The following is a 21,437-nucleotide window of genomic DNA, read 5'->3' on the forward strand; positions in this document are numbered from 1 at the left end:
ATACTTTCATAATGAGTTCCAGATACTGTCAACTACAAAATATGTAAAAAAAAAAAAAAAATAAATAAAAAAATCAACGATTCATTAATTTTCAGTGACCTATGCAATCACTATCTTAATAAACAGAGCCATTGAGCAAATTAACTTATATATATAGTATGTATACCAGTTTGCTCAGATTGTGTCAAAACCTTGTGAACAGAACATTTGCTTTATAGCCACATATTCATCAAATGTATTTCAAAGACAAACAACAACAAAGAAAAACACACAATGGCAATTAATTCCAAAAATATTTTATTAATGTTATATGTTATTTACAATGTAGGTGTGGTACAACTGTGTAAACATACTGGAGAAGAATCGTGATAGCTTAAACAGCGATTTGGAAAAAGTTATGAAAAACAGCAATGATGATTGTATTGCAGACCTGTTTTCTGTGAAGAAAGGTGTAACTGGAACAATATCGGAGTAAGTGACGTAAACTGCAGTAACAGATGAGGAATCTTTCACCAATGATAAACATGTCTTTAATTATGACTCAATTCTATTGATGGACAGTGCCTGATGACACATGGTTATAGAGTAGATTGCATTCAAACTTATTGGTAAATAACAAATTGTAATACCACTTTAAATGTGAAGGGTTTTCGTTTTAGTACCATGCACAACATTAGAATGTCCAGAAAAGTGCCCAGTCTTGGGGGAAGCCGCAGACCAAAAACAGAAAAGGGGAGACAACTGGGAATGGAGTTGGGAAGCACTCTAAAGGAGAAGTAAGCATAAGTGTAACAACATGACAGATGTTGTGTACACTGTAACATAAATAGACCTCGAGTTAATGGGCAACTGGTTTTATGATGTTTCTTATGGTAACTCTTTTTTTTCACATTTCTCTCCAATTTCTCTATTTTGTATATCTGTTACGCAATGTCTTGATAGACATGATCATGCATAGTATGACTTATAATGATTAGAAAAACCACCAATCTTTGTTGTGTGTTTGGTAAAAGCTGGAGGATGCTTCATATAATGACATATAGTCTGTACTCCATAAAGAATATATGTAGTACATTGTACTGCAGAATTACATAAAGAATACACATAGTACATGTACTGTCGACTATATATAGCAATCAACTATATATAGCACTGTCAACTATTTAGATAGCACAATCGACTAAATATAGCACTGTCAACTATATATAGCACTGTTGACTAAATATAGCACTGTCAACTATTTATAGCACTGTCAACTATATATAGCACTGTCGACTAAATATAGCACTGTCAGCTATATATTATATAGTACTGTTAACTATATATAGTGTTGTAGCCTATATATAGTACTATGGAATGCATTTTTGTGGGTTAAATTTTCATGGGTTTGGAAATAGAAGCGTGTTCATTTACACCATGCGACGAAGTTGTGGAGGTTATAATGTTTTTGACCTGTCAGTCAGTCCCTTTCTTGTCAGCGCAACTCCTCTGTTATTCAATAATTGTTCTGGGAGTTGAACTTAGAACTTAGAATTTCGAGCCTGTCTGTCCTGTTCTTGTCAGCACAACTCCTCTGAGACCGCTCAACAGAATTGCCCGAAACTTTGTAGTTAATTTAAGGACACACTGTTCCCAGAAAATTCTGATTCAATAATTTTTGTGGGAGTTATGCCCCTTTTGAACTTAGAATTTTTAGCCCGTCTGTCCTGTTCTTGCAGTAAATGCATAGTATTACCATTCATTATGTGAGGCATTGTCAAGCAATGTTGGAGTGTGGGGTATGTGAGCTTGCTCACCTCTGCTTTCTTTCATTAGTTGTATTATACTGTATTTTAATTCAGTTTCTTCTCTTTTTGATTGATTCGAACTCATTAGTATGTCCATTCTACGAAAGCTATGATTTTACAGTCAGTATATATTATTTTGAAACAAAATATGTATGAAGATTGTGGCCAAGCCAGTACAACTCATTTACACCGATTGGGAATACATGTAAATATCACACAAGACAATGAGATGTTGAATATAAATTGATTCTTTCATTGCAATTATGTTCTTTTGACCATTAGGTATGGAAAAGTAGGAAAACCAACAGAACTCCTTTATATGCCAAAAGACTACAAGACAGTCATGAGTTACTTTCAGGTAATCATTACAATATTGTGTCTTGAAATACTATTAACGTAGTTCCACCCACCTGTGACATCAGGATTTCACAAAGTCAATGATTTGATAAGATTTATGCATGACAGGAACACAAATGTTAATTGTTGGAGTCTTTTTCAATAGTTATTGTAAAAAATCTTGTTAACCACAAGATAATTCAAAAGTCGAAGTTTCATATGAATAATCAGTTTAATACACATTTCAAAATATTGAATCCAAGGGCAATAACTCTTGTTTTCATTAAGTTATTTATCAAGTCCATTATGCGATATATTTCCTTTATTTTTCACAAACATTTTGTATATTTTTTAAATAAACAGTTTCATGAAATTGTTATGAATACTATTATATCATTTTAACCAATTGTGAAATTTTTATAATTCTGTTTAAGGAAAATTGTAATTTTCAGACATTGATAAGAGGTATTTTTGTGCTAATTGATAAAAAAAATTATTAATACTGCAACATACTTAATTTATCATTTTTGTTTGTTACTATGATATATTATTTGAAGAATCAACAATCAAATATATGATTGAACCTATAATTCTAGGGGGTGAAATTACCTAAAGTTGCAAGATATCAAATGGATATGTTAAAGTAATAAATGTATAATATGTTTGGACACATGAAATAAGTATTGAACCAGTACCTACTCAGTTATAGCACCCTCTGCAGTGTTGTGCGCAAAAGCTGAGGAGCTAACTTCCTAATAAAAGAAATAAATTTCACTTTTGAATTACATGTGATAGCTAGAGCTTTTATATTTCACATGTGGATATTTTCTTGTGACAATTTTAAGACCTTTCTTTGAGTACCAAATTTTTTCATCTTTACTTTAGAGTTTGGCCATGCAGGGCGTTAGTGTTTCACAAAGCAGTGGGATTTTAGTTGGAATGCAGATGTACTAAAATGTATCATTTACTTTTCAGAAATCTGTTTCACAGTTGCTAAGCAAAATGCGTCAGGCAGAACCATATTTTGTGAGGTTAGTCATACTTAAAGCATTTGTCAGTTGGATGATCAATATTAAGGACATACATGATGTTTCTCAATGATATATATTTTTTCGTGACATTTCACTTGTATTCTATCTGGTTTTTACCAAAAAAAAACCTGTCTGTCTTAGAGCATATTGTGAAAGTTTGTGGTTGTAAAATGTAATTTCAGCTTTAATGTATAAATGGGCATTACTTTAGTAAAAAAAAAAAAAAAAAGGAGCGAAAAATATTTGTAACAATCGGGTATTGAACCCGGAACCCTTACATTACGAGTTAGGTGACCTAACCACTGATCGAGCTACCCCATGTCAATATAAAAGGTTTGGTAATATTACTACAATATGAAATTTCAACCTATTTTGGATATGAAATTTCAACCTATTTTGGATATGAAATTTCAACCTATTTTGGAAATCATACAAGAACTTTTCATATTGAGGGGATGGGAAAATAATTTTGGAGAAAATGTCGGAAATGTGGTGTATCTCCTTAAGAATTTAAAAGATACGATTGTTAACATTTGCATAGGAAATACAAAAATTTCCAGATGTGAGTAATAATCAGATTGCTCTATACAATGTATTTACATTAAGAAAAGGATAACTTGTTTTAACAGATGTATCAAACCCAATGCATTCATGAAGGAAGATGACTTCAGTGATATCATGGTCAAAGACCAGCTGAAGTATAATGGGATTTCAGAAATCTGCAGAATCAGGAAAAATGGATATTCCTCAAGGATCTCGGTGAATGATTTCATGAAAAGGTAGTCTCTTGTACCTTACCACAAATTCTTCAAATCGTTACAGTTACCAATTTGAAGAAATCGTTTAATACACATTTTTTGTATGACCTGTTTGTTTTCTACAGGTACCAATCATTGTTTTCCGTAAAAGAATCTGGCAAGAAGGAAGACTCTGTGAACTCGATTTTGATACATGTCCTTCCTCCTGATCTTAGAGACAAGTACCGCATAGGAAAGACCAAGGTACATCAGTACATGCATTGATTATGTTTCCTGTTTAAGCACCTGGACTGTTAGAGACATGGGATCTCCAACAATGCTGATTAAATGATCGGTCCTACAAACTAACTTGTACAACAAACTGGTTTCTAGATTATAAAGATACCTTAGATAGAGGCAGTGTTCTTCATATTGGAGACTTGATAATCAACAGATTATACATTGTTTCCATTAATGCAAATTTCTGCGTAATTTATGCATAAAAATATTTTTTACCCTCAAAAACATCACCCAAAGGGTCACCATGATGCAGGAAAAAAAAGCCATTATGATGCTCAATGTTCATTCCCGGAAGTACACAAGGATAAAGGCAGAGAACTAATCTTTAGTTGTGTTTCAACATCTCGACATTGTTCATTTTTAGATTTACACTGAACCAAATAAAATGCGTCCAACCGACAAATCGAGAAAACAATACCATATGTGATCAGGATGTACATCGTCTTGGTCACAGGAGTCAGCAGTTTCATCGTTAAAGGTCTACAACGTAAGCAACAACTACTGAGCTTAGTGAGTGCTCATGAAAAACTGCCCACTCCTGTGACTGGACATAAATCATAACTGCGGCACAAAATGCGCAAAAAAGTCCCCATTATATAAAGACTATACCTTCTAACATTGATCAGATATACATGCGGTATAAGTGTGACATAAAGACATATCATATGATGATATGTAACCTATAGAAACTTCCAAAGTAAATTAATAAATTATGAAAGTATTCATTTCATATACATCAAACCAATATGTATACATTTTATGAACAAAATACTACGGTAGTATACCCTAAAAAGTGTAGATCAAAATAAAATGTTTTAAATTGATATATCTTTTTATGCCCCTGAGATTGAAGATCGGGGGGAGCGTATTGTTTTTGTCCTGTCTGTCATTCTATAATTCTGTCATTCAGTCTGAAACTTTAACCTTGCTAATAACTTTTGAACAGTAAGTGATAGAGCTTTGATATTTCACATGAGCATTTCTTGTGACAAGACCTTTCCGTTGGTACTAAAGCTTTTGACCTTGACATTTGACCTACTTTTAAAAACAATTGACATTGGTCATAATTTCTACATGGTAAATATTAGAGCTTTCGTATTGTACATGAGCATTTCTTGTGACGAGATCTTTCTACTGGTACCAAGATATTTGTCCTTGTGACCTTGGCCATCTTCGGAATTGGCCATTATCAGGGGCATTTGTGTTTCACAAACACATTCTTGTTTTAAAAGTGGGACCCTCAAAAAAACCTTTTGACTCCCAGAATTCAGCCACAGAGGGTCATCATGACCCTTGCAACTGAAAAAAGTTCAGAAACACTGTTTTATACAAACATATTTTGTTTAATTATGTACATTTAGTATTATAAATTGTAAATGATTATGAATGTGCATAAGAGGTTACTTTACAATCATTTAAATTTATGGGGGGCCAATTTTCGTTGATTGCTGAATTTTTACGGGTTCGTGGGGACGTAATTTCATGGATTTATATATTTGTAAGAAAGATAACTCTGGAATGTTTGCATTTGTCTTTATTCGTTGAGGATGTAAATTCGTGGGTGAGGGGTACCCACGAATTCTGTGAAAATTGAGCCACCACGAATTCTAATGATTCCACAGTAGTAGTTTTATAGAGCTAACTTTTCTGCTTTTGATACAAGAATGTTAAGGTGGTGGTTTTGTAATGGGTGTTCAGATCTTGTTTACTTCAGGATTTTCAACTGCTTATAGTTATTTTTGTATAGTTATCCCTTCTGAATCATGCTTTCTGTGAGCCTGTCTAACAAAAATATACAACTACGGTACACTCCACTTATATTGAAGTCGGTTATATTGAAATATCTGTTATATTGAAGTTAAAATAAATCCCCCAGTAGCAATATTTGTGTAGTTCAGCATTGGTTATATTGAACTTTGGATATAATGAACAATTCGGGTTGGTCCCCTGAATTTCATTATATCCGGAGTAGACTGTATAAATGTGCTGTATGTGAAAATGTGTACACGTGCACTGGGGAATCCGCAACATTTGGTGAAGGTCAAGGATGGGTAGTGGAGGACATTAAGAAAATCAAAGATAATCAGAGATCTGACTCATAATATTCTTGGAATTTGAAGCCCAGTCTCGTTGATGGTATACCGTATAGCAGGTTTTTTCCACGGGATGCAAAATTTGGCTTAATTATTTTAGCAGTTAGATAGCTTTCCGCCAAAATTTCACTCACCAAATATGCACCCAATGGCAACTTCAGTATATGCAAGAGAAATAACTTTTCCCTGTCTGCCAAAATTTATTCTGCTAAAATTATTAACATACCTTTAAACCAGCAAATTGCCAAATTTTAGATCCGCAGAAAAAACCCGCTATATAGTATTCAGACTTGATCAGATGTATATTTTCAAGGAGAACCACAGGACTACACTCTTTGTCAAATATGCAAGCATCCTTATGTAGTGTAGATTCAAGTCATATATATTCAAACCTTGAGGCTTGAGAGTGGGACCTGGTCACAGTAGAGGTTTAAGTTTGATTTGTATAGGATTGCCTCTCAGGAACTACAAGAATACAATTTGTCAAAAAACAAATATGAAACATGTAGTGTAGATTGAACTTTATTCAAATCATCTGTCCCATTCTACTGGTTGTAAAGTGTAGCCACTACAAAGAGACAGTAAAGGTTTACATAGATCTGAAAATCATTAAAATCTTCTTATCGTTATCCAACATAGTTGTAATGCACTATTGCATAGTGAAAATTTGGATGTTTGTTTTTCAGGTTTTTATGAAGGAAGATGTAAATTCACACCTGGAGAAAGTTCTCTACATTCGACAGAGGAGGGCAGCGATGGTAATAACCAGTGGGATAAGGAGAAATGCTGAGAAAAGAAAACGAGAAAAACGAGAAAATGAAGAAAAAAGAAAACGAGAAAATGAAGAAGCAAGAAAACACGTGAAAGATGTGAGTAACTCCTAAGGCGAACAGATTCTGTAATTTCTATTTTAAGTAGAAGGGAAAATGCTTAAATACAGTGAAAATTGTCTTAATCAGACACCTGTGCCATCAATTTCACTGGCCTTTTCTACTCTTACTTTCATTCTGAACTTCATATTTTCATCGTTTTTTACACTGTTTATTCTGGCACACTGTGTTCTGACAGAAAATTTGTCTCCCAGTGTATTTTGGATTAGACAGGTATATCTTCCTGTGTGTGTCGGATTAGACAGGTTTATCTCCCAGTGCATGTCGGATTAAACAGGTTTATCTCCCAGTGCATGTCGGATTAGACAGGTTTATCTCCCAGTGCATGTCGGATTAGACAGGTTTATCTCCCAGTGCATGTTGGGTTAGACAGGTTTATCTCCCTGTGCATGTCGGATTAGACAGGTTTATCTCCCTGTGCATGTTGGATTAGACAGGTTTTTCTCACATTATCACCAGCGTGAGATCGACTTTACCCATGTGAGATTTTTCTGTCTCACACTGCTGCGACGTCATTTGATTGTGACGTCATATATTTTCTATGATAAACGTTACACGGTGAAGATTTACATTACATGGTGAAGTAAAAATATTTTGCATTGTTATCTTTAAATTTTAATGTAGTATTAGCTTTCTGGTGGACACCCTTGGTTTTTTTTAGTTTACATTTACAGTGTAAACCATTTTTGGGTATGCTCTTTCTGCCTATCTAATTAGTTTTTGCATCGAAGTTCAAATGAGGATTTTGATAATCTAGAATTTTCTCAAAGCTCTTAAATTTATGCACTGAACTGTAAATCCTTCATTATTTACTCGTGTGGGATAGGGAAATTCCACCTCTGGAACAAGATTTGCTGTCTAGAATAATAGAATCCTTCATTAGTAGGAGTGTGGGATAGGGAAATTCCACCGAGGGGACAAGATTCGCAGTCTAGGACGAGGCTTTGCCGAGTCCTAGACAGCAAATCTTGTTCCAGAGGTGGAATTTCCCTATCCCACACGAGTAAATAATGAAGGATTATTTTTCTCACATTTTACCTACTGTTTAGTGTATAAATTTAGGAGCTTTGAGAAAATTCTAAATTATCAAAATCCTCATTTGAACTTCGATGCAAAAACTAATTAGATAGGCAGAAAGAGCATACCCGAAAATGGTTTACACTGTAAGTGTAAACTAAAAAACCCAAGGTTGTCCGCCAGAAAGCTATATAAATTAAAATTCAAAGATAACAATGCAAAATATTTTTACTTCACCGTGTAACGTAAATCTTCACCGTGTAACGTAAATCATAGAAAATATATGACGTCACAATCAAATGACGTCGCAGCAGTGTGAGACAGAAAAATCTCACATGGCTGTCTCACATGGGTAAAGTCAATATCACACTGGTGATTATGTGAGAAAACAAGGTCCAGAATGAGGGTGAAATACATGTAAAGTAAAAATCAAATTATAGTGGTTCTATGTAGCAATGTTGATGGAACTGAAAAAAATGTGTTCATTTGTTAATTATAGTCACTAAACTCGATATAATATCATACCAAAAGGATCTTGAACAAAACGTAGTTATATATAGAAGGATCAATGTGCCCTATGTTTCCATTGATAAGGAAGAGAAACCTATTGTTCTTCAAGGTCATAGGTAAAAGGTGTAGAGGGTTTGTGTTATATGGTATGGTGCAGTTGGTCTATGTGTCTGTTCATCCCTTCAGCACCTTGGAAGAGAGTAAGCCAAAGATAATCGGACCTAGTGAGAGGAAGATGCCTGTTATTTCTCAAGGTCATACTTCTACTAGTTAAATCATGAAGGAAAATCAAAGTACTGAATGTACTCCTGCGAGTGAGACTTTTCAAAAATTCACTAATTTATCAAAGGACTTTGGCTTTTTAAAAAAATTCAATAATGGTTTATTTTCACTAAATTTATGCAGTTTACATATGTTCAATAAATTTGTATTTTCATTTATTTCCTGTATGCAAACTCTTAAATTTCCTCTTTAAAGATGCATCCTCAAAAATGTTTTTTAAAAACTGGAAAATGGTAGGGGAGACATCACAGTTTTAGTGTGCTAAAACAATTCTTCCTACTTTATTCTTATTTCTAAATGATGGAATCAGTTGGCAGATTTTCAAAATAAGAATTATTTCGAATTGGCCCATAAAATTTTGGTTACTGCCAATATCATATAGTCCAGGTGGATTGCATGATCGTATTACATGAACTTATATACAGCACGGAATAAAGATATGTTTTGTGTATGTGTATTAGATTGAGGGCATTTAAGCATACTCAAAAACTGGTTTTATATAATATGTAAATGAATCAACAATTTCTTTGTTGTCTGGACAATAATCATGCAAAAGTAAAGGAAACATGCCAACTCTCATTAGATATGCTGATCTCCAAGCAGTTGTCTACTTTAGGGAAGCTCAGCAAATATTTAATCTAATTACAGTGTATATGTTAGCTTTAAAGTTCCAGTTTTCCTTTACCAAAGAATTCTCTGTCATTGCTTACATATAATCTAAAAAGTCATTGCAGTCCGTAGTGCTCTCAACACGATTCTTAAGCATTCAGCGTATTGACAATTTGAAGAAAAAAAATGTGGTCTTTCGAAAGGAATTAGTCTTCCTGGTTTGCATGACTCACACTTTGCAGACAATGTCTACCAATTTCAAAATTCAAAAAGGATGTTATGAACCAGTGCAGATTATAGTGTCAGAGAACTTTTACATCTGTGAACTAAATTAAGATGACAGCAAATTCTGATGGAGTTTTTAAGGTTTGTGCAAGTGTGTGTGTGTGTGTGTGTGTATATATGTATATATATATATATATATATATATATATATATACATATATATATATATATATATATATATATATATACACACACACATGTATTTTCATGTTGCCAATTAACCAATACCCAATACCTCGAAGTTTCAGATCCACAGAGTAGAAGGGACAGGTTTAATATAAAATCAGAGTTAACAAAAGTAAAAAGATTAACTTATCATTTTCTAACATTCTATGTTTGGAATATGACCTCCAATACTTTTGACTAAACACTTATTGGATTTAAACCCTGCTCATGCAATTGCCTCATCAAACCTATGATGTAAACATAGGTATAGTGATTGCTTTTCACCAAACGCCGAGTATTTACAAGTGAGAACCACAGGTCTTTCAGATATGACCTTAAAAATGGAGGTCCTGTATTGCAGCAGGCATCGGTACATTAAAGAACCCCCACTCTATGGCCATAAGCGCGAAGCATAATGTAAGGTCTAAATTTTGGGTACTTCACCTTCAACTGATGACTTTTCAATATGAATGACAAATTCTCGACAGGATGTTAAACAAACAAACAATCAGTTGTAAATTTTTGGAATTGGAGATTAAAAGTGAATATCTGTCAGCACTGTGAAGCAGTCAGCTGGGTTTGATCACCGGTGGCCAGATAGCTCAGTTGGTAGAGCACCTGACCGAAAATTCTGGGGGTCCAGTATCGAATCCTGGTTTAAACTGTTGCATTTTCTTTCTTCCTGGTACATTTGGTGCTGTAGACCAGCTTCTGGAACTGTCAAGTGAAAATTCCTGTCAGGGGAAAAGATCCTGGGTTGATGTCTTCAAGTATGAAGACATTTAAGGAGGGAGGAATGTAGCGGTCTGCTGGGTTTGATCGCTGATGGCCAGATAGCTCAGTCGTTAGAGCACCTGACTGGAGATTCAAGGGGCCTGCATGGGTTAAAATCCTGGTTTGGTCCATTGCATTTTCTCCCTTCCTGTTACAACTGTATATATTTTGATTATCTGACAGCAATGATTATATTTATTAATCGTGATTATCTGTCAGTAATGATTAATCAAGATTATCTGTCAGCAATGATTAATTGTGATTATCTGTCAGTATAATGATTATAATCGTGATTATCTGTCAGCAGTGATTATATTTTATTAATCGTGATTATCTGTCAGCAATGATTATATTTGTGATTTTCTGTCAGTAATGATTATATTTTATTAATTGTGATTATCTGTCAGTAATGATTATATTTCATTAATCGTGATTATCTGTCAGTAATGATTAATCAAGATTATCTGTCAACAATGATTAATCGTGATTATCTGTCAGTATAATGATTATAATCGTGATTATCTGTCGGCAGTGATTATATTTTATTAATTGTGATTATCTGTCAGCAATGATTATATTTGTGATTATCATTAATTGTGATTATCTGTCAGTAATGATTATATTTCATTAATCGTGATTATCTGTCAGTAATGATTATATTTTATTAATCGTGATTATCTGTCAGCAGTGATTATATTTCATTAATCGTGATTATCTGTCAGTTATGATTATATTCTATTAATGGTGATTATCTGTCAGTTATGATTATATTTTGTTAACAGTGATTATACTGTATTCCTACTCTCCTCTGTTTTTATGCCAGAAATATTTTTTGTTTCATGATTTAAGTGATACAGTTTCCTTAGTTTGAATTATACTTCAGACGATTACGATTTTGTGTATACTGGTGACTACGGTCTTTCTTTATATTTAATGGCTAAGTTGCAATGTAATTATGTTACAGAAATACTCGGTTCCACATGCATCCAGTTACTCCGGCCGCAACCTGAGTTCAAGTTATGTTAGGAAAGATGACAGTGAGGATTCAGAGACAACAGATGAGGATGAGGATGTACCAGTAGATGAAGCCAAATTTCCCTCACTCAGGGTAATTGTGTTAATCAAAGCAATTCTCTCTTTTCAAAATTTAAGTGTGCATGCATATTCAAACTCTCTGTTTTGACGTTTCTTGCATATCACTTTTTCATTCTGTTAAATCTTAAGCATTTGTTGTGGTGCAATAGATGAAAAATCGATATAAATTAGTGACCATGTAATGGCAACTTGTCAAACCAGTATTTCTAAACAAATGAACCAAACTGATGACCTTGTCTGTGATACTAGAAGACCTTGACCTCATTTATCTTGATTCAGTTTTAGCCTATTTTCTTAAGGTAACTCCATACCTGCAGTTTTATCTGATACAAGTATAAAAAGATGCATTTATTTCCATTTATTAGAGTTCAAAATGATAAATTATCAAATAAAATATATAGGTCATCACACTTTATAAGATGCGAGACATACATAAACATATCTCAACTTATACAGCGTTATCAAAATTTCATAAAAACTGGTTATGACGATATAATAGTATTCATAACAATTTCCTGAAACTGTTCATCACAAATTGATAAACAAAGTGTATGTGAAAAATAAAGGAAATCTATTGCATAATAGACTTCATAAAGAAATCAATAAAAAGCAGAGTAAGTAATTGCCCTTGGATTCATTTTGAAACATATCATTGATTATTTGTATATAGCTTAGACTTTTGAAATAGTTTTATGTTTAACAAGATTTTTTACAATAACTATCGGAAAGGACTCCAACAAAATTTATTTTCCTAATGATTTTGCAAAATCTGATGATATCACAGGAGGGTGGACTTGTAATACTTAAAGTACTATGAATGATACCTTAATTTATATACTAGCATCTTTCGCATGTGAGATAAGGCTATAGTAAAATATTAGCAATTCAATGCAGATAAGATTAATGAAGTGCATGATATCCATTAAAACTTCCCTTGTACATATTCTGAATATATTTACGTAACTTTTAAAAATATTTTCCATTTGCATTGATTTCATGATTTAAACCAATTAAATGATAGAGTTATCACTCTTTATTTTGTCAAATAAATCAACTACTATGAAAGTTCATATAAATATTTATATTGTAATAAAGAAATCATTGAAAAATGATAACTTTTAAAATTTAAGTAAGAAGTATAAGTTTGTTGAAAATCATAATACATTTATATGAAAAATAAAATAATTAATATATATATATGTGTGTGTGTGTGTGTATATATATATATATATACACACATAATTTATTGTTATTGTTGATGCAGAAGGTGCACAGAGTAATTGCAAGTGTGAATGAGTGAGTGTAGATTACAGTTTGTATGTATAAATGTGTTGAAAATACAAAAATAATTCCGGCTGTTTCTCCTCTGGTATTTGGTGTTGGGCGAAAGAGCTTGAAATTATTTACTAATTGTTGCTTGGTCATAATCACCCCGGTATTTAACATCATAATGCATTCAGATGCGATAAACTCCCCACATCAAAATTCGTTCATAAATCGAACACATTTATTTTGATACTGAGTCGGACATCATTCATATTATTACAAATTATACAGGCAGGTAACTTATTGCAGGCTGTATATTGTATGTTACTGACAAATATTTTATATGTAAGTTTTGTGAACTCATTAAAATCATAGCACAGGAAGTAGGGCTGTCACGGTTCCAAAAATTTTCGGGTCGGGTCGGTTCTTAATTTTTTACTTCGGGTTCGGGTATTTCGGTTCGGGTCTATATAACTATTTCAAAAATCTGATATACAGTTATAATCAAAAACCTTTATTAGCTCTTCTGAGCCAAAGGCTCAAAGAGCTAATGCTATGGCCATTTGTGCGGTGTGCGTAAACTTTTTAGAAAAAGGGCTATAACTCAAGAACCCCTTGGCCAATTCTTTTCAAATTTGTTACAGGGTATCATTGGCCCAAGGGCTTTCATACATACTAAATAGAGGGATGTGACCCATTAACAAGGGGAGATAATCTGGAAAATACAAACAAAAGTAGTGGTTGCTAAAAAATCTTCTTCTCAAGAACCACAGGGCAGATTATCACCAAACTTACACATAAGGATGAGGATATGTTGTAGATTAAAAATTGTTCAAGGCATTACCCTGGGGCAAAGGGCGTGGTCTCAAGGTCACTTCAAAGTTGACCTAAATTAAAAAAAATTTTAAATTCCTTAAATCTTAGATATTTTAGTCATTATAAGGACTAGGATCATCAAATTTTGACAGTTGATGCATCTTAGGACCTTGTGTCAAGTTGTCTCAAAAGTAGGTCACGGTGACCTACTTTTTGAATTTTGCAGGTATTTATTTTAAAATTAATTTTGATGCATATCTTGGACACTTTGAAGCCTATGATCATCAAAACTTGTCAGTTGGTGGATCATGGGACCTTGAAATGCGTCAACTGAAAAATAGGTCACCGTGACCTACTTTCTGAATTTTATGGCTTATCATTTATAGATATATTTTAAGTTGTTATTTCAAATACCGAGAGGTTTAGAATCATCAAATCTTGTAAGTTGATGCATCTTGAGGCCTTGAAACATATTTATAAAAAAGTAGGTCACAGTGACCTACTTTTTGAATTTTGCAGATATTCAAATTTCACATTTTCAATTTTAGATGCATATTTTGGGCACTGTAAAACCTAGGATCATCAAACTTTGTCAGTTGATGCGTCTTCAGTCTTCGGTTTGTGTCGACCAAAAAGTAGGTCACCGTGACCTACTTTTGGTATTTGACAGCTAAATTACTATATTTCAGACACTATTTGACCTACAATCATCAAACTTTGTCAGTTGATGCATCTTGAGTCTTCGGAGTGTATCGACCAAAAAGTAGGTCACTGTGACCTACTTTTGGCATTTGACAGTTATATTTATATATTTCAGTCACTAATTGCCCTACAATCATCAAACTTTGACAGTTGATGCATCTTGAGTCAACGGAGTGTGTCGACCAAAAGTAGGTCACCTTGACCTACTTTTGGAATTTGACGGCTATATTTATATATTTTCAGATACTATTTGACCTACAGTCATCAAACTTTGTCAGTTGATGCGTCTTGCATGTTCAAAGGGTGTTGACCAAAAAGTAGGTCACCTTGACCTACTTTTGGAATTGGACGGCTATATTTATATAATTCAGATACTATTTGACCTAGTCATCAAACTTTGTCAGTTGATGGGTCTTGCATGTTCAGAGTTCGCTGACCAAAAAGTAGGTCACCATGACCTACGATTGGAATTTGACAGCTATATTTCAATATTCAGATACTAATTGGCTTAAAATCATCAAACTTTGTCAGTTGATATTTCTTGGGTTCTCAAAATGTGTAAACCAAAAAGTAGGTCACATTGACCTACTTTTTTTGAATTCTTAGGATTTAACTAAAGATTTAGAATACTAAGAGGCTATATAAGAATAGAAATGGTGGGGTTGTACAATTTATCAGAAGAGCGATTCTAGGCCCTTGGGCCTCTTGTTGTATTTTGTCACAATAATTACTCGGGGACGTGGACTGAGGTTTAGACTCGACATTCATGGTATTAGAAACAGCATTATGTCACTTCTACTCGTTTCCATCCATGCTTTCAATGTTTTGTCATTGACAATGTTGATTCTGTGGCGTGTGTATTTTCAATGCATATGTTATATCTTACATATACTGTCATTATACACAGTTTTGTCCACAATGCCATCATTTAATAATTGATCAAAATACCGCCACCTTTGAGGATTTTGACGACATTTCGTTTAAACGGATTTCTAATAATGATTCTATTTTAAAAACCAAACCTGAACCGAAATATGGAAAAATGGAACCGAACCCGACCTGAACAACACGACCCCCGGTTTTCGGTTATTTCGGGTACCCATTGCAGCCCTAACAGGAAGGTACAGTACTTGATTTTAAAAGAAATAAATCCAGTCATGAATTATTGAAAATCATGCAGGTGTAATGAATCAAATTGTACCAACCAGACACGTAGAGTCAGGGAGGGGGTACTTTTTTGACAACGTTCATTTCATGCAAAGTAAGATATATATCTACATTATATATGGGCATTATGGATTCTCCACCAAAGAAATTTCTCTGTGATTTTTAATGTTGATTTGAAGTTAGACACTGTCCGACTTTGTATCAAATAGCGAAATATTACTTTCTGACTCAAGATCAAATTGATTCATTGTGTTTGAACTTAAATATTTCAAAGCAGAATAAAAAAAAAATTGAAGACACATATGAATTCTGCATTTTCAATATTAAATTTATTGTATATATGTAATTAACATATTCAAATTAATTTCTTTTACACTTTTTCCATTGTCGGAAACCCACGGTTGATTATGCTTCGTTCCTCTCTCCATCACCCGTGGGTCCATTCATTCCTACTCACTTGTTCTCATGAATAAACATTTAAAAATATCATCCAATCAAAATAATCATTATAGTGATAGAACTCTTCTGTTTTAAAAGGTAGCATTAACTAAACTTTGCTATCACAAGAGTTGTATACCGAAATTGGGCTGAAAGCGTCTTGTTGATTGGACAAATTCGCTCAGGGTGTATGATGAGCGCCCAGTCAAATTGCCTCATTAATTATTCATGAGAATGAGCGAGTAGGAATGAATGGACCCATTCATGATATGTGGAGATTGTAAATGAATGCAATTAAAGGCGGAGAAAAGTACTTGATATTGAATGTGGAGAAATGTATGTGCAAGTAAAAGATGATTTATTACATCGAAAATATTTACACCTGTCCCATATAAAAGCCAAAAATAATGTGTGTTTCATTAATGTCTATGCATATGCTAGCTGTGTTGAATTACATGTATCAATGGATTGCTTCAATTGGCTTCGATTATTGCTGCATTCATTTGTAAGTGGTACAAAGCAATATTCATGTCTCAAGTAACGTCCAGTTGATTTCAAGCTGTGTTAATTTGTCAGGGTTGTTTTTTTCATCACAGGGCACCAAAAAAATAAAAAAGGTAATGTCTTCTAGCAGTGAATCCAATGACTCGAGCCATAACCGTCCTCCCACCCCCCCAACTCCCAGGAGAGCCTCAACGAAGACCGAGCCAGGACCACCCCCCAAACAGGATACAAAGTAATAACATCAAGTCAATTTTTTAAAAAAAAGGTTCATCTTCCTGCTTTAGAATTATCCTTTGATTAAGTTTCAGGAATGTAATATAGTTGTGCACAGTTCTAGCTAGCAAAATGCATGTTTTTCTGTAATATTGCCATGGACAATCGATGACAAATTACCATTACATTTTAAAGTTTTATTTTTTTGCCAATATTAAAAGTAAGATTTTTTCGGAGGCTAAGTTTTTTGTTAAAACTTGTGTCCACATGGTAAGATATCCTATTGAATTTTTTCGGAGGTTAAGTTTTTTGTTAAAACTTGTGTCCACATTGTAAGTTGCCCTATTGAATTTTTCCCTAGCACAAAATGTGAAGTAATTTTTTTTTGGATCAAATTACATGCAGATGTTTTACTGCACAGGCAGATGTACCTCACATGAATTTCAAATGAAAAGAACATCAACTGTGAATTTGCATGAAAAAATTGGTTTGAAATTTATGTAAAATTCACATGATTTTCATATGAAAGTTTTAACATAAATTTCATGTGAATTTCACATAAAATACATTGCTTTGTAGAGTAAAATATGTTCATACTCAGGTGGCTGTCAAGACCCATGGGCCTCTTGTAATTTTGCCTATTCAAAATAAGAGCAGAGTGGGTAAATACCGGGCTAAACAATTCTTGTGTACAGTACATGTATTAAGTGAATTACATTTTGAATGCCATGTTGAATGTCATTACTTACTTGTACAACATTCATCAATTGTAGATTCTGGGACATATTCCAAATCATTGCACGTGAAAAGAAAGGACAAGATGTACACACTCACATGAGCCTGCGGGTCATCAAGGTCATCACCTTCTTCATGTTGTTCCTCTTCCTGCTGGCTTGTCTGGTCGTTCAGAAAATCAGTCTCATCACTCTGCTATCCGAACTCCGGCCATACCGAGGAACACACCCTACCGATAAACCAGATGAAAGGGTAAACCTTTTTCAAACCAACTTACCAAATATGACAGACATCCTTGGCCATACCTCTTTCCATTTTGACACTAGGTAGAGATGGATAGGCTTGAAATAACTCACCACTGTTTTAGTTTTGTTCAGTGTTTGATACTTTAAATTTATAATATGGCTTATCTGAGAGATTTGAAACTTTGTACAATGCTTCATTGTGATTTGAAGATGTGCATATTTGTGGGACGGGAGGATCCAATTATTATCCTAAAAGTTATAGTGGATCTAAGAGAAATGGAGGATATTAAAATTGCTTGTGAATGCTTCTCCTCCTATATGGCTTATCCGATAGACTTGAAATTGTGTACAATACTTAATGCTATTTGCAGATGTGCATATTGTAGGGAGAGGAGGATCCAATTATTTTCCTTAAAGTTATTGTGGATCTGAGGGGTGGAGGGTGTAAAATATTTTGTGAACACTTCTATGTGGTTATGGGAGTTTATAATGTCTATGTTCATCATCATGCTTTTTCCTCCATAACATGCAGTACATTAACGGGAGGGGGTTTCATTTGGAGCACTTCCAATTTGGGGAGCTGAGGAGACATTAGTTTTTCATAAAAACAATCTTTAGTTTATTTCTGAATTTGGCATGGCTCATTATGTGTTACTTTAGTGACAGGGTATCTTTTCTGATTTTGATGTGGCTCATTAACGTTACTTTCGTGGCAGGGTGGTACTTTTCTGATTTTGATGTGGCTCATTTTACGTTACTTTCGTGGCAGGGTGGTACTTTTCTGATTTTGATGTAGCTCATTATACGTTACTTTCGTGGCAGGGTGGTACTTTTCTGATTTTGATGTGGCTCATTAACGTTACTTTCGTGGCAGGGTGGTACTTTTCTGATTTTGATGTGGCTCATTTTACGTTACTTTCGTGGCAGGGTGGTACTTTTCTGATTTTGATGTAGCTCATTATACGTTACTTTTGTGGCAGGGTGGTACCTTTTGTGATTTTGGCAAGGCTCATTATACGTTACTCTAATGACAGGGTCAGGGTTTGAAATTTACTTTTTTTAGCACTAGACCAGTCAGGCTACTTCAAATGATTTTTACTAGACCTGACCTTACATCCATTAGCCCCAACCAACTTTCCAGAAACTGACAGTTTCTCCATATTTAAATGTACTTAATTCAAATGATAGACATTAAGTTTGCATGAACTAAAACATACTTCATTGTCTAAAAAAAAAGAGCTTTAGTCTCGTCATTCAATTTAATGCTTTCATTTTCTAACACATTTTTCTGTTTTATTAAATTCTACCTGGCATGGAAATTCTCTAGTCAATTTAAAATAAAATGACCTGAACTGTTTTTTAAATCTTTATTTCATAAGCCCTGCTTGTTTTCTTCCCAACATTTTTACTTTTACTTGAGGACGAGAAGTTGTATTGAACATAGAGACTTTCCCGCACATATGTCAACACCGAAAAATGGCTGTTTACGACATAATTTATTAATTTGATAAATACTTTCTTATATTTGATTCAAATAAACTGGGTTTTTAAAAAAAAATGAAAATAAATTCATCTGAAACATAACTTTACACACATTAACAACGAGTAGATGTCGTAAAACATCACTTCCGACCGTGACTTATTTATTAGGACTAAAAATAGAGATTGTGTGATCATGCGGTTCAAAATTGCTCGCGAACTCAACAGTTTTTCTTTTTTAGTTAAGAATAAAATATCTTATTGTTTAAACTAAAGTTTCTTGTTTATTTTTTCAACACGACCAGTCGGACTAGTAAATCGACATTTTACCTGACCGGACCTATCATTTAGTAGACTCAGTCGGTCTGACATGCCTTAGTGTCAAATCCTGGACAGGGTGGTATCTTTTCTGATTTTGGCGTGGTTCATTATACGTTACTTTCGTGGCAGGGTGGTACCTTTTTCACCTATAAACCAAAAACCCCAAAGTAAGCATTTTTAGCTCACCTGAACCGAAGGTTCATGTGAGCTTTTCTGATCGCTTTTTGTCCGTCGTCTGTCTGTCTGTCCGTCTGTCTGTCTGTCTGTTAAACTTTTCACATTTTCGACTTCTTCTCCAGAACCACTGGGCCAATTTCAACCAAGCATGGCTAAAAGCATCCCTGGGTGAAGGGCTTTCAAGTTTGTTCAAATGAAGGGCCATGTCCCTTTCAAAGGGGAGATAATCACAAAAATGCCACTAAGATTTACATGAAAGCTTCCTGACATAATGGAGATTCAAGTTTGTTCAAATCATAGGCCCCTGGGGTTGGATGGGGCCACAAGTGAGGGGATCAAAGTTTTACATACAAATATATAGGAAAAATCTTTTAAAATCTTCTTCTCAAGAACCACTAAGTCAGAAAAGCTGATTTTTACATGAAAACTTTCTGACATAGTGCAGATCAAGTTTGTTCAAATCATGGCCCCCGGGGGTAGGATGGGGCCACAAGGGGGGATCAAAATTTTACATACAAATATATAGGGAAAAACTTTAAAAATCTTCTTCTCAAGAATCACTAAGCCAGAAAAGCTGAGATTTACATGAAAGCTTCCTGACATAATGCAGATTCAAGTTTGTTCAAATCATGGGCTCCGGGGGGTTGGATGCCTGGGGCCACAAGGGGGATCAAAGTTTTACATACAAATATATAGTTAAAATTTTTTTCTCAAGAACCACTGAGCCAGAAAAGCTGATTTTTACATGAAAACTTTCTGACAGAGTGCAGATTCAAGTTTGTTCAAATCATGGCCCCCGGGGTTAGGATGGGGCCACAAGGGGGGGTCAAAGTTTTACATACAAATATATAGGGAAAAACTTTAAAAATCTTTTTCTTAAGAACCACTAAGCCAGAAAAGCTAAGATTTACATGAAAACTTCCTGACATAATGCAGATTCAAGTTTGTTCAAATCATGGGCTCCGGGGGTAGGATGGGGCCACAAGTGAGGGGGTCAAAGTTTTACATACAAATATAGGAAAAAGCTTTAAAAATCTTCTTCTCAAGAACCATTGGGCCAAAGGAGTTGACATTTACATGAAAGCTTTCTGACATAATGTAGATTCAAGTTTGCAAAGGGTAGTTTGGGCCATAATAGGGACTAAGGTTTTACATGCAAATATATATGGAAAGTCTTCAAATATGGGCCAAGGTGACTCAGGTGAGCGATGTGGCCCATGGGCCTCTTGTTGTTAAAAATATTCAAATTTTCAAGCAAGAGGGGAAGAAGTGTTGGGTTCAACCCCTCAATCCTCCTTTGAAATACACAACTTTGCAAAGCTTCATATATGCCCTGGAGATATGGGGGTAGGTGGGGGGTCCAACCCCCTAACCCTCATTCCCATCTGTATCCACCAATGTGTCATGATATGTTTGTAGAAGTAAAGTTTTGGGCATCTCAAACTTCTCTGAAACTGCACAAT

At 34.3% G+C, this 21,437-nt stretch overlaps 1 protein-coding gene across 8 annotated transcripts in view; it reads left to right on the forward strand.

The window, feature by feature from the left end:
* LOC125645600 (uncharacterized) overlaps window positions 1-21,437 on the forward strand; it is a 106,971-nt gene that overhangs the window by 29,034 nt on the left and 56,500 nt on the right. For all 8 annotated transcript variants that reach the window (XM_056140286.1, XM_056140290.1, XM_056140288.1 and 5 more), the window contains 10 exons: window positions 329-471; window positions 660-776; window positions 2,070-2,145; window positions 3,099-3,154; window positions 3,784-3,933; window positions 4,038-4,155; window positions 6,971-7,153; window positions 11,781-11,924; window positions 16,897-17,036; window positions 17,791-18,004. In XM_056140286.1, the coding sequence (XP_055996261.1) occupies window positions 329-471; window positions 660-776; window positions 2,070-2,145; window positions 3,099-3,154; window positions 3,784-3,933; window positions 4,038-4,155; window positions 6,971-7,153; window positions 11,781-11,924; window positions 16,897-17,036; window positions 17,791-18,004 (1,341 nt within the window). The remainder of the gene's footprint in view (window positions 1-328; window positions 472-659; window positions 777-2,069; window positions 2,146-3,098; window positions 3,155-3,783; window positions 3,934-4,037; window positions 4,156-6,970; window positions 7,154-11,780; window positions 11,925-16,896; window positions 17,037-17,790; window positions 18,005-21,437) is intronic.

The sequence above is a fragment of the Ostrea edulis genome, chromosome 6 (genome assembly GCF_947568905.1).
Source record: "Ostrea edulis chromosome 6, xbOstEdul1.1, whole genome shotgun sequence".
NCBI lineage: Eukaryota > Metazoa > Mollusca > Bivalvia > Ostreida > Ostreidae > Ostrea > Ostrea edulis.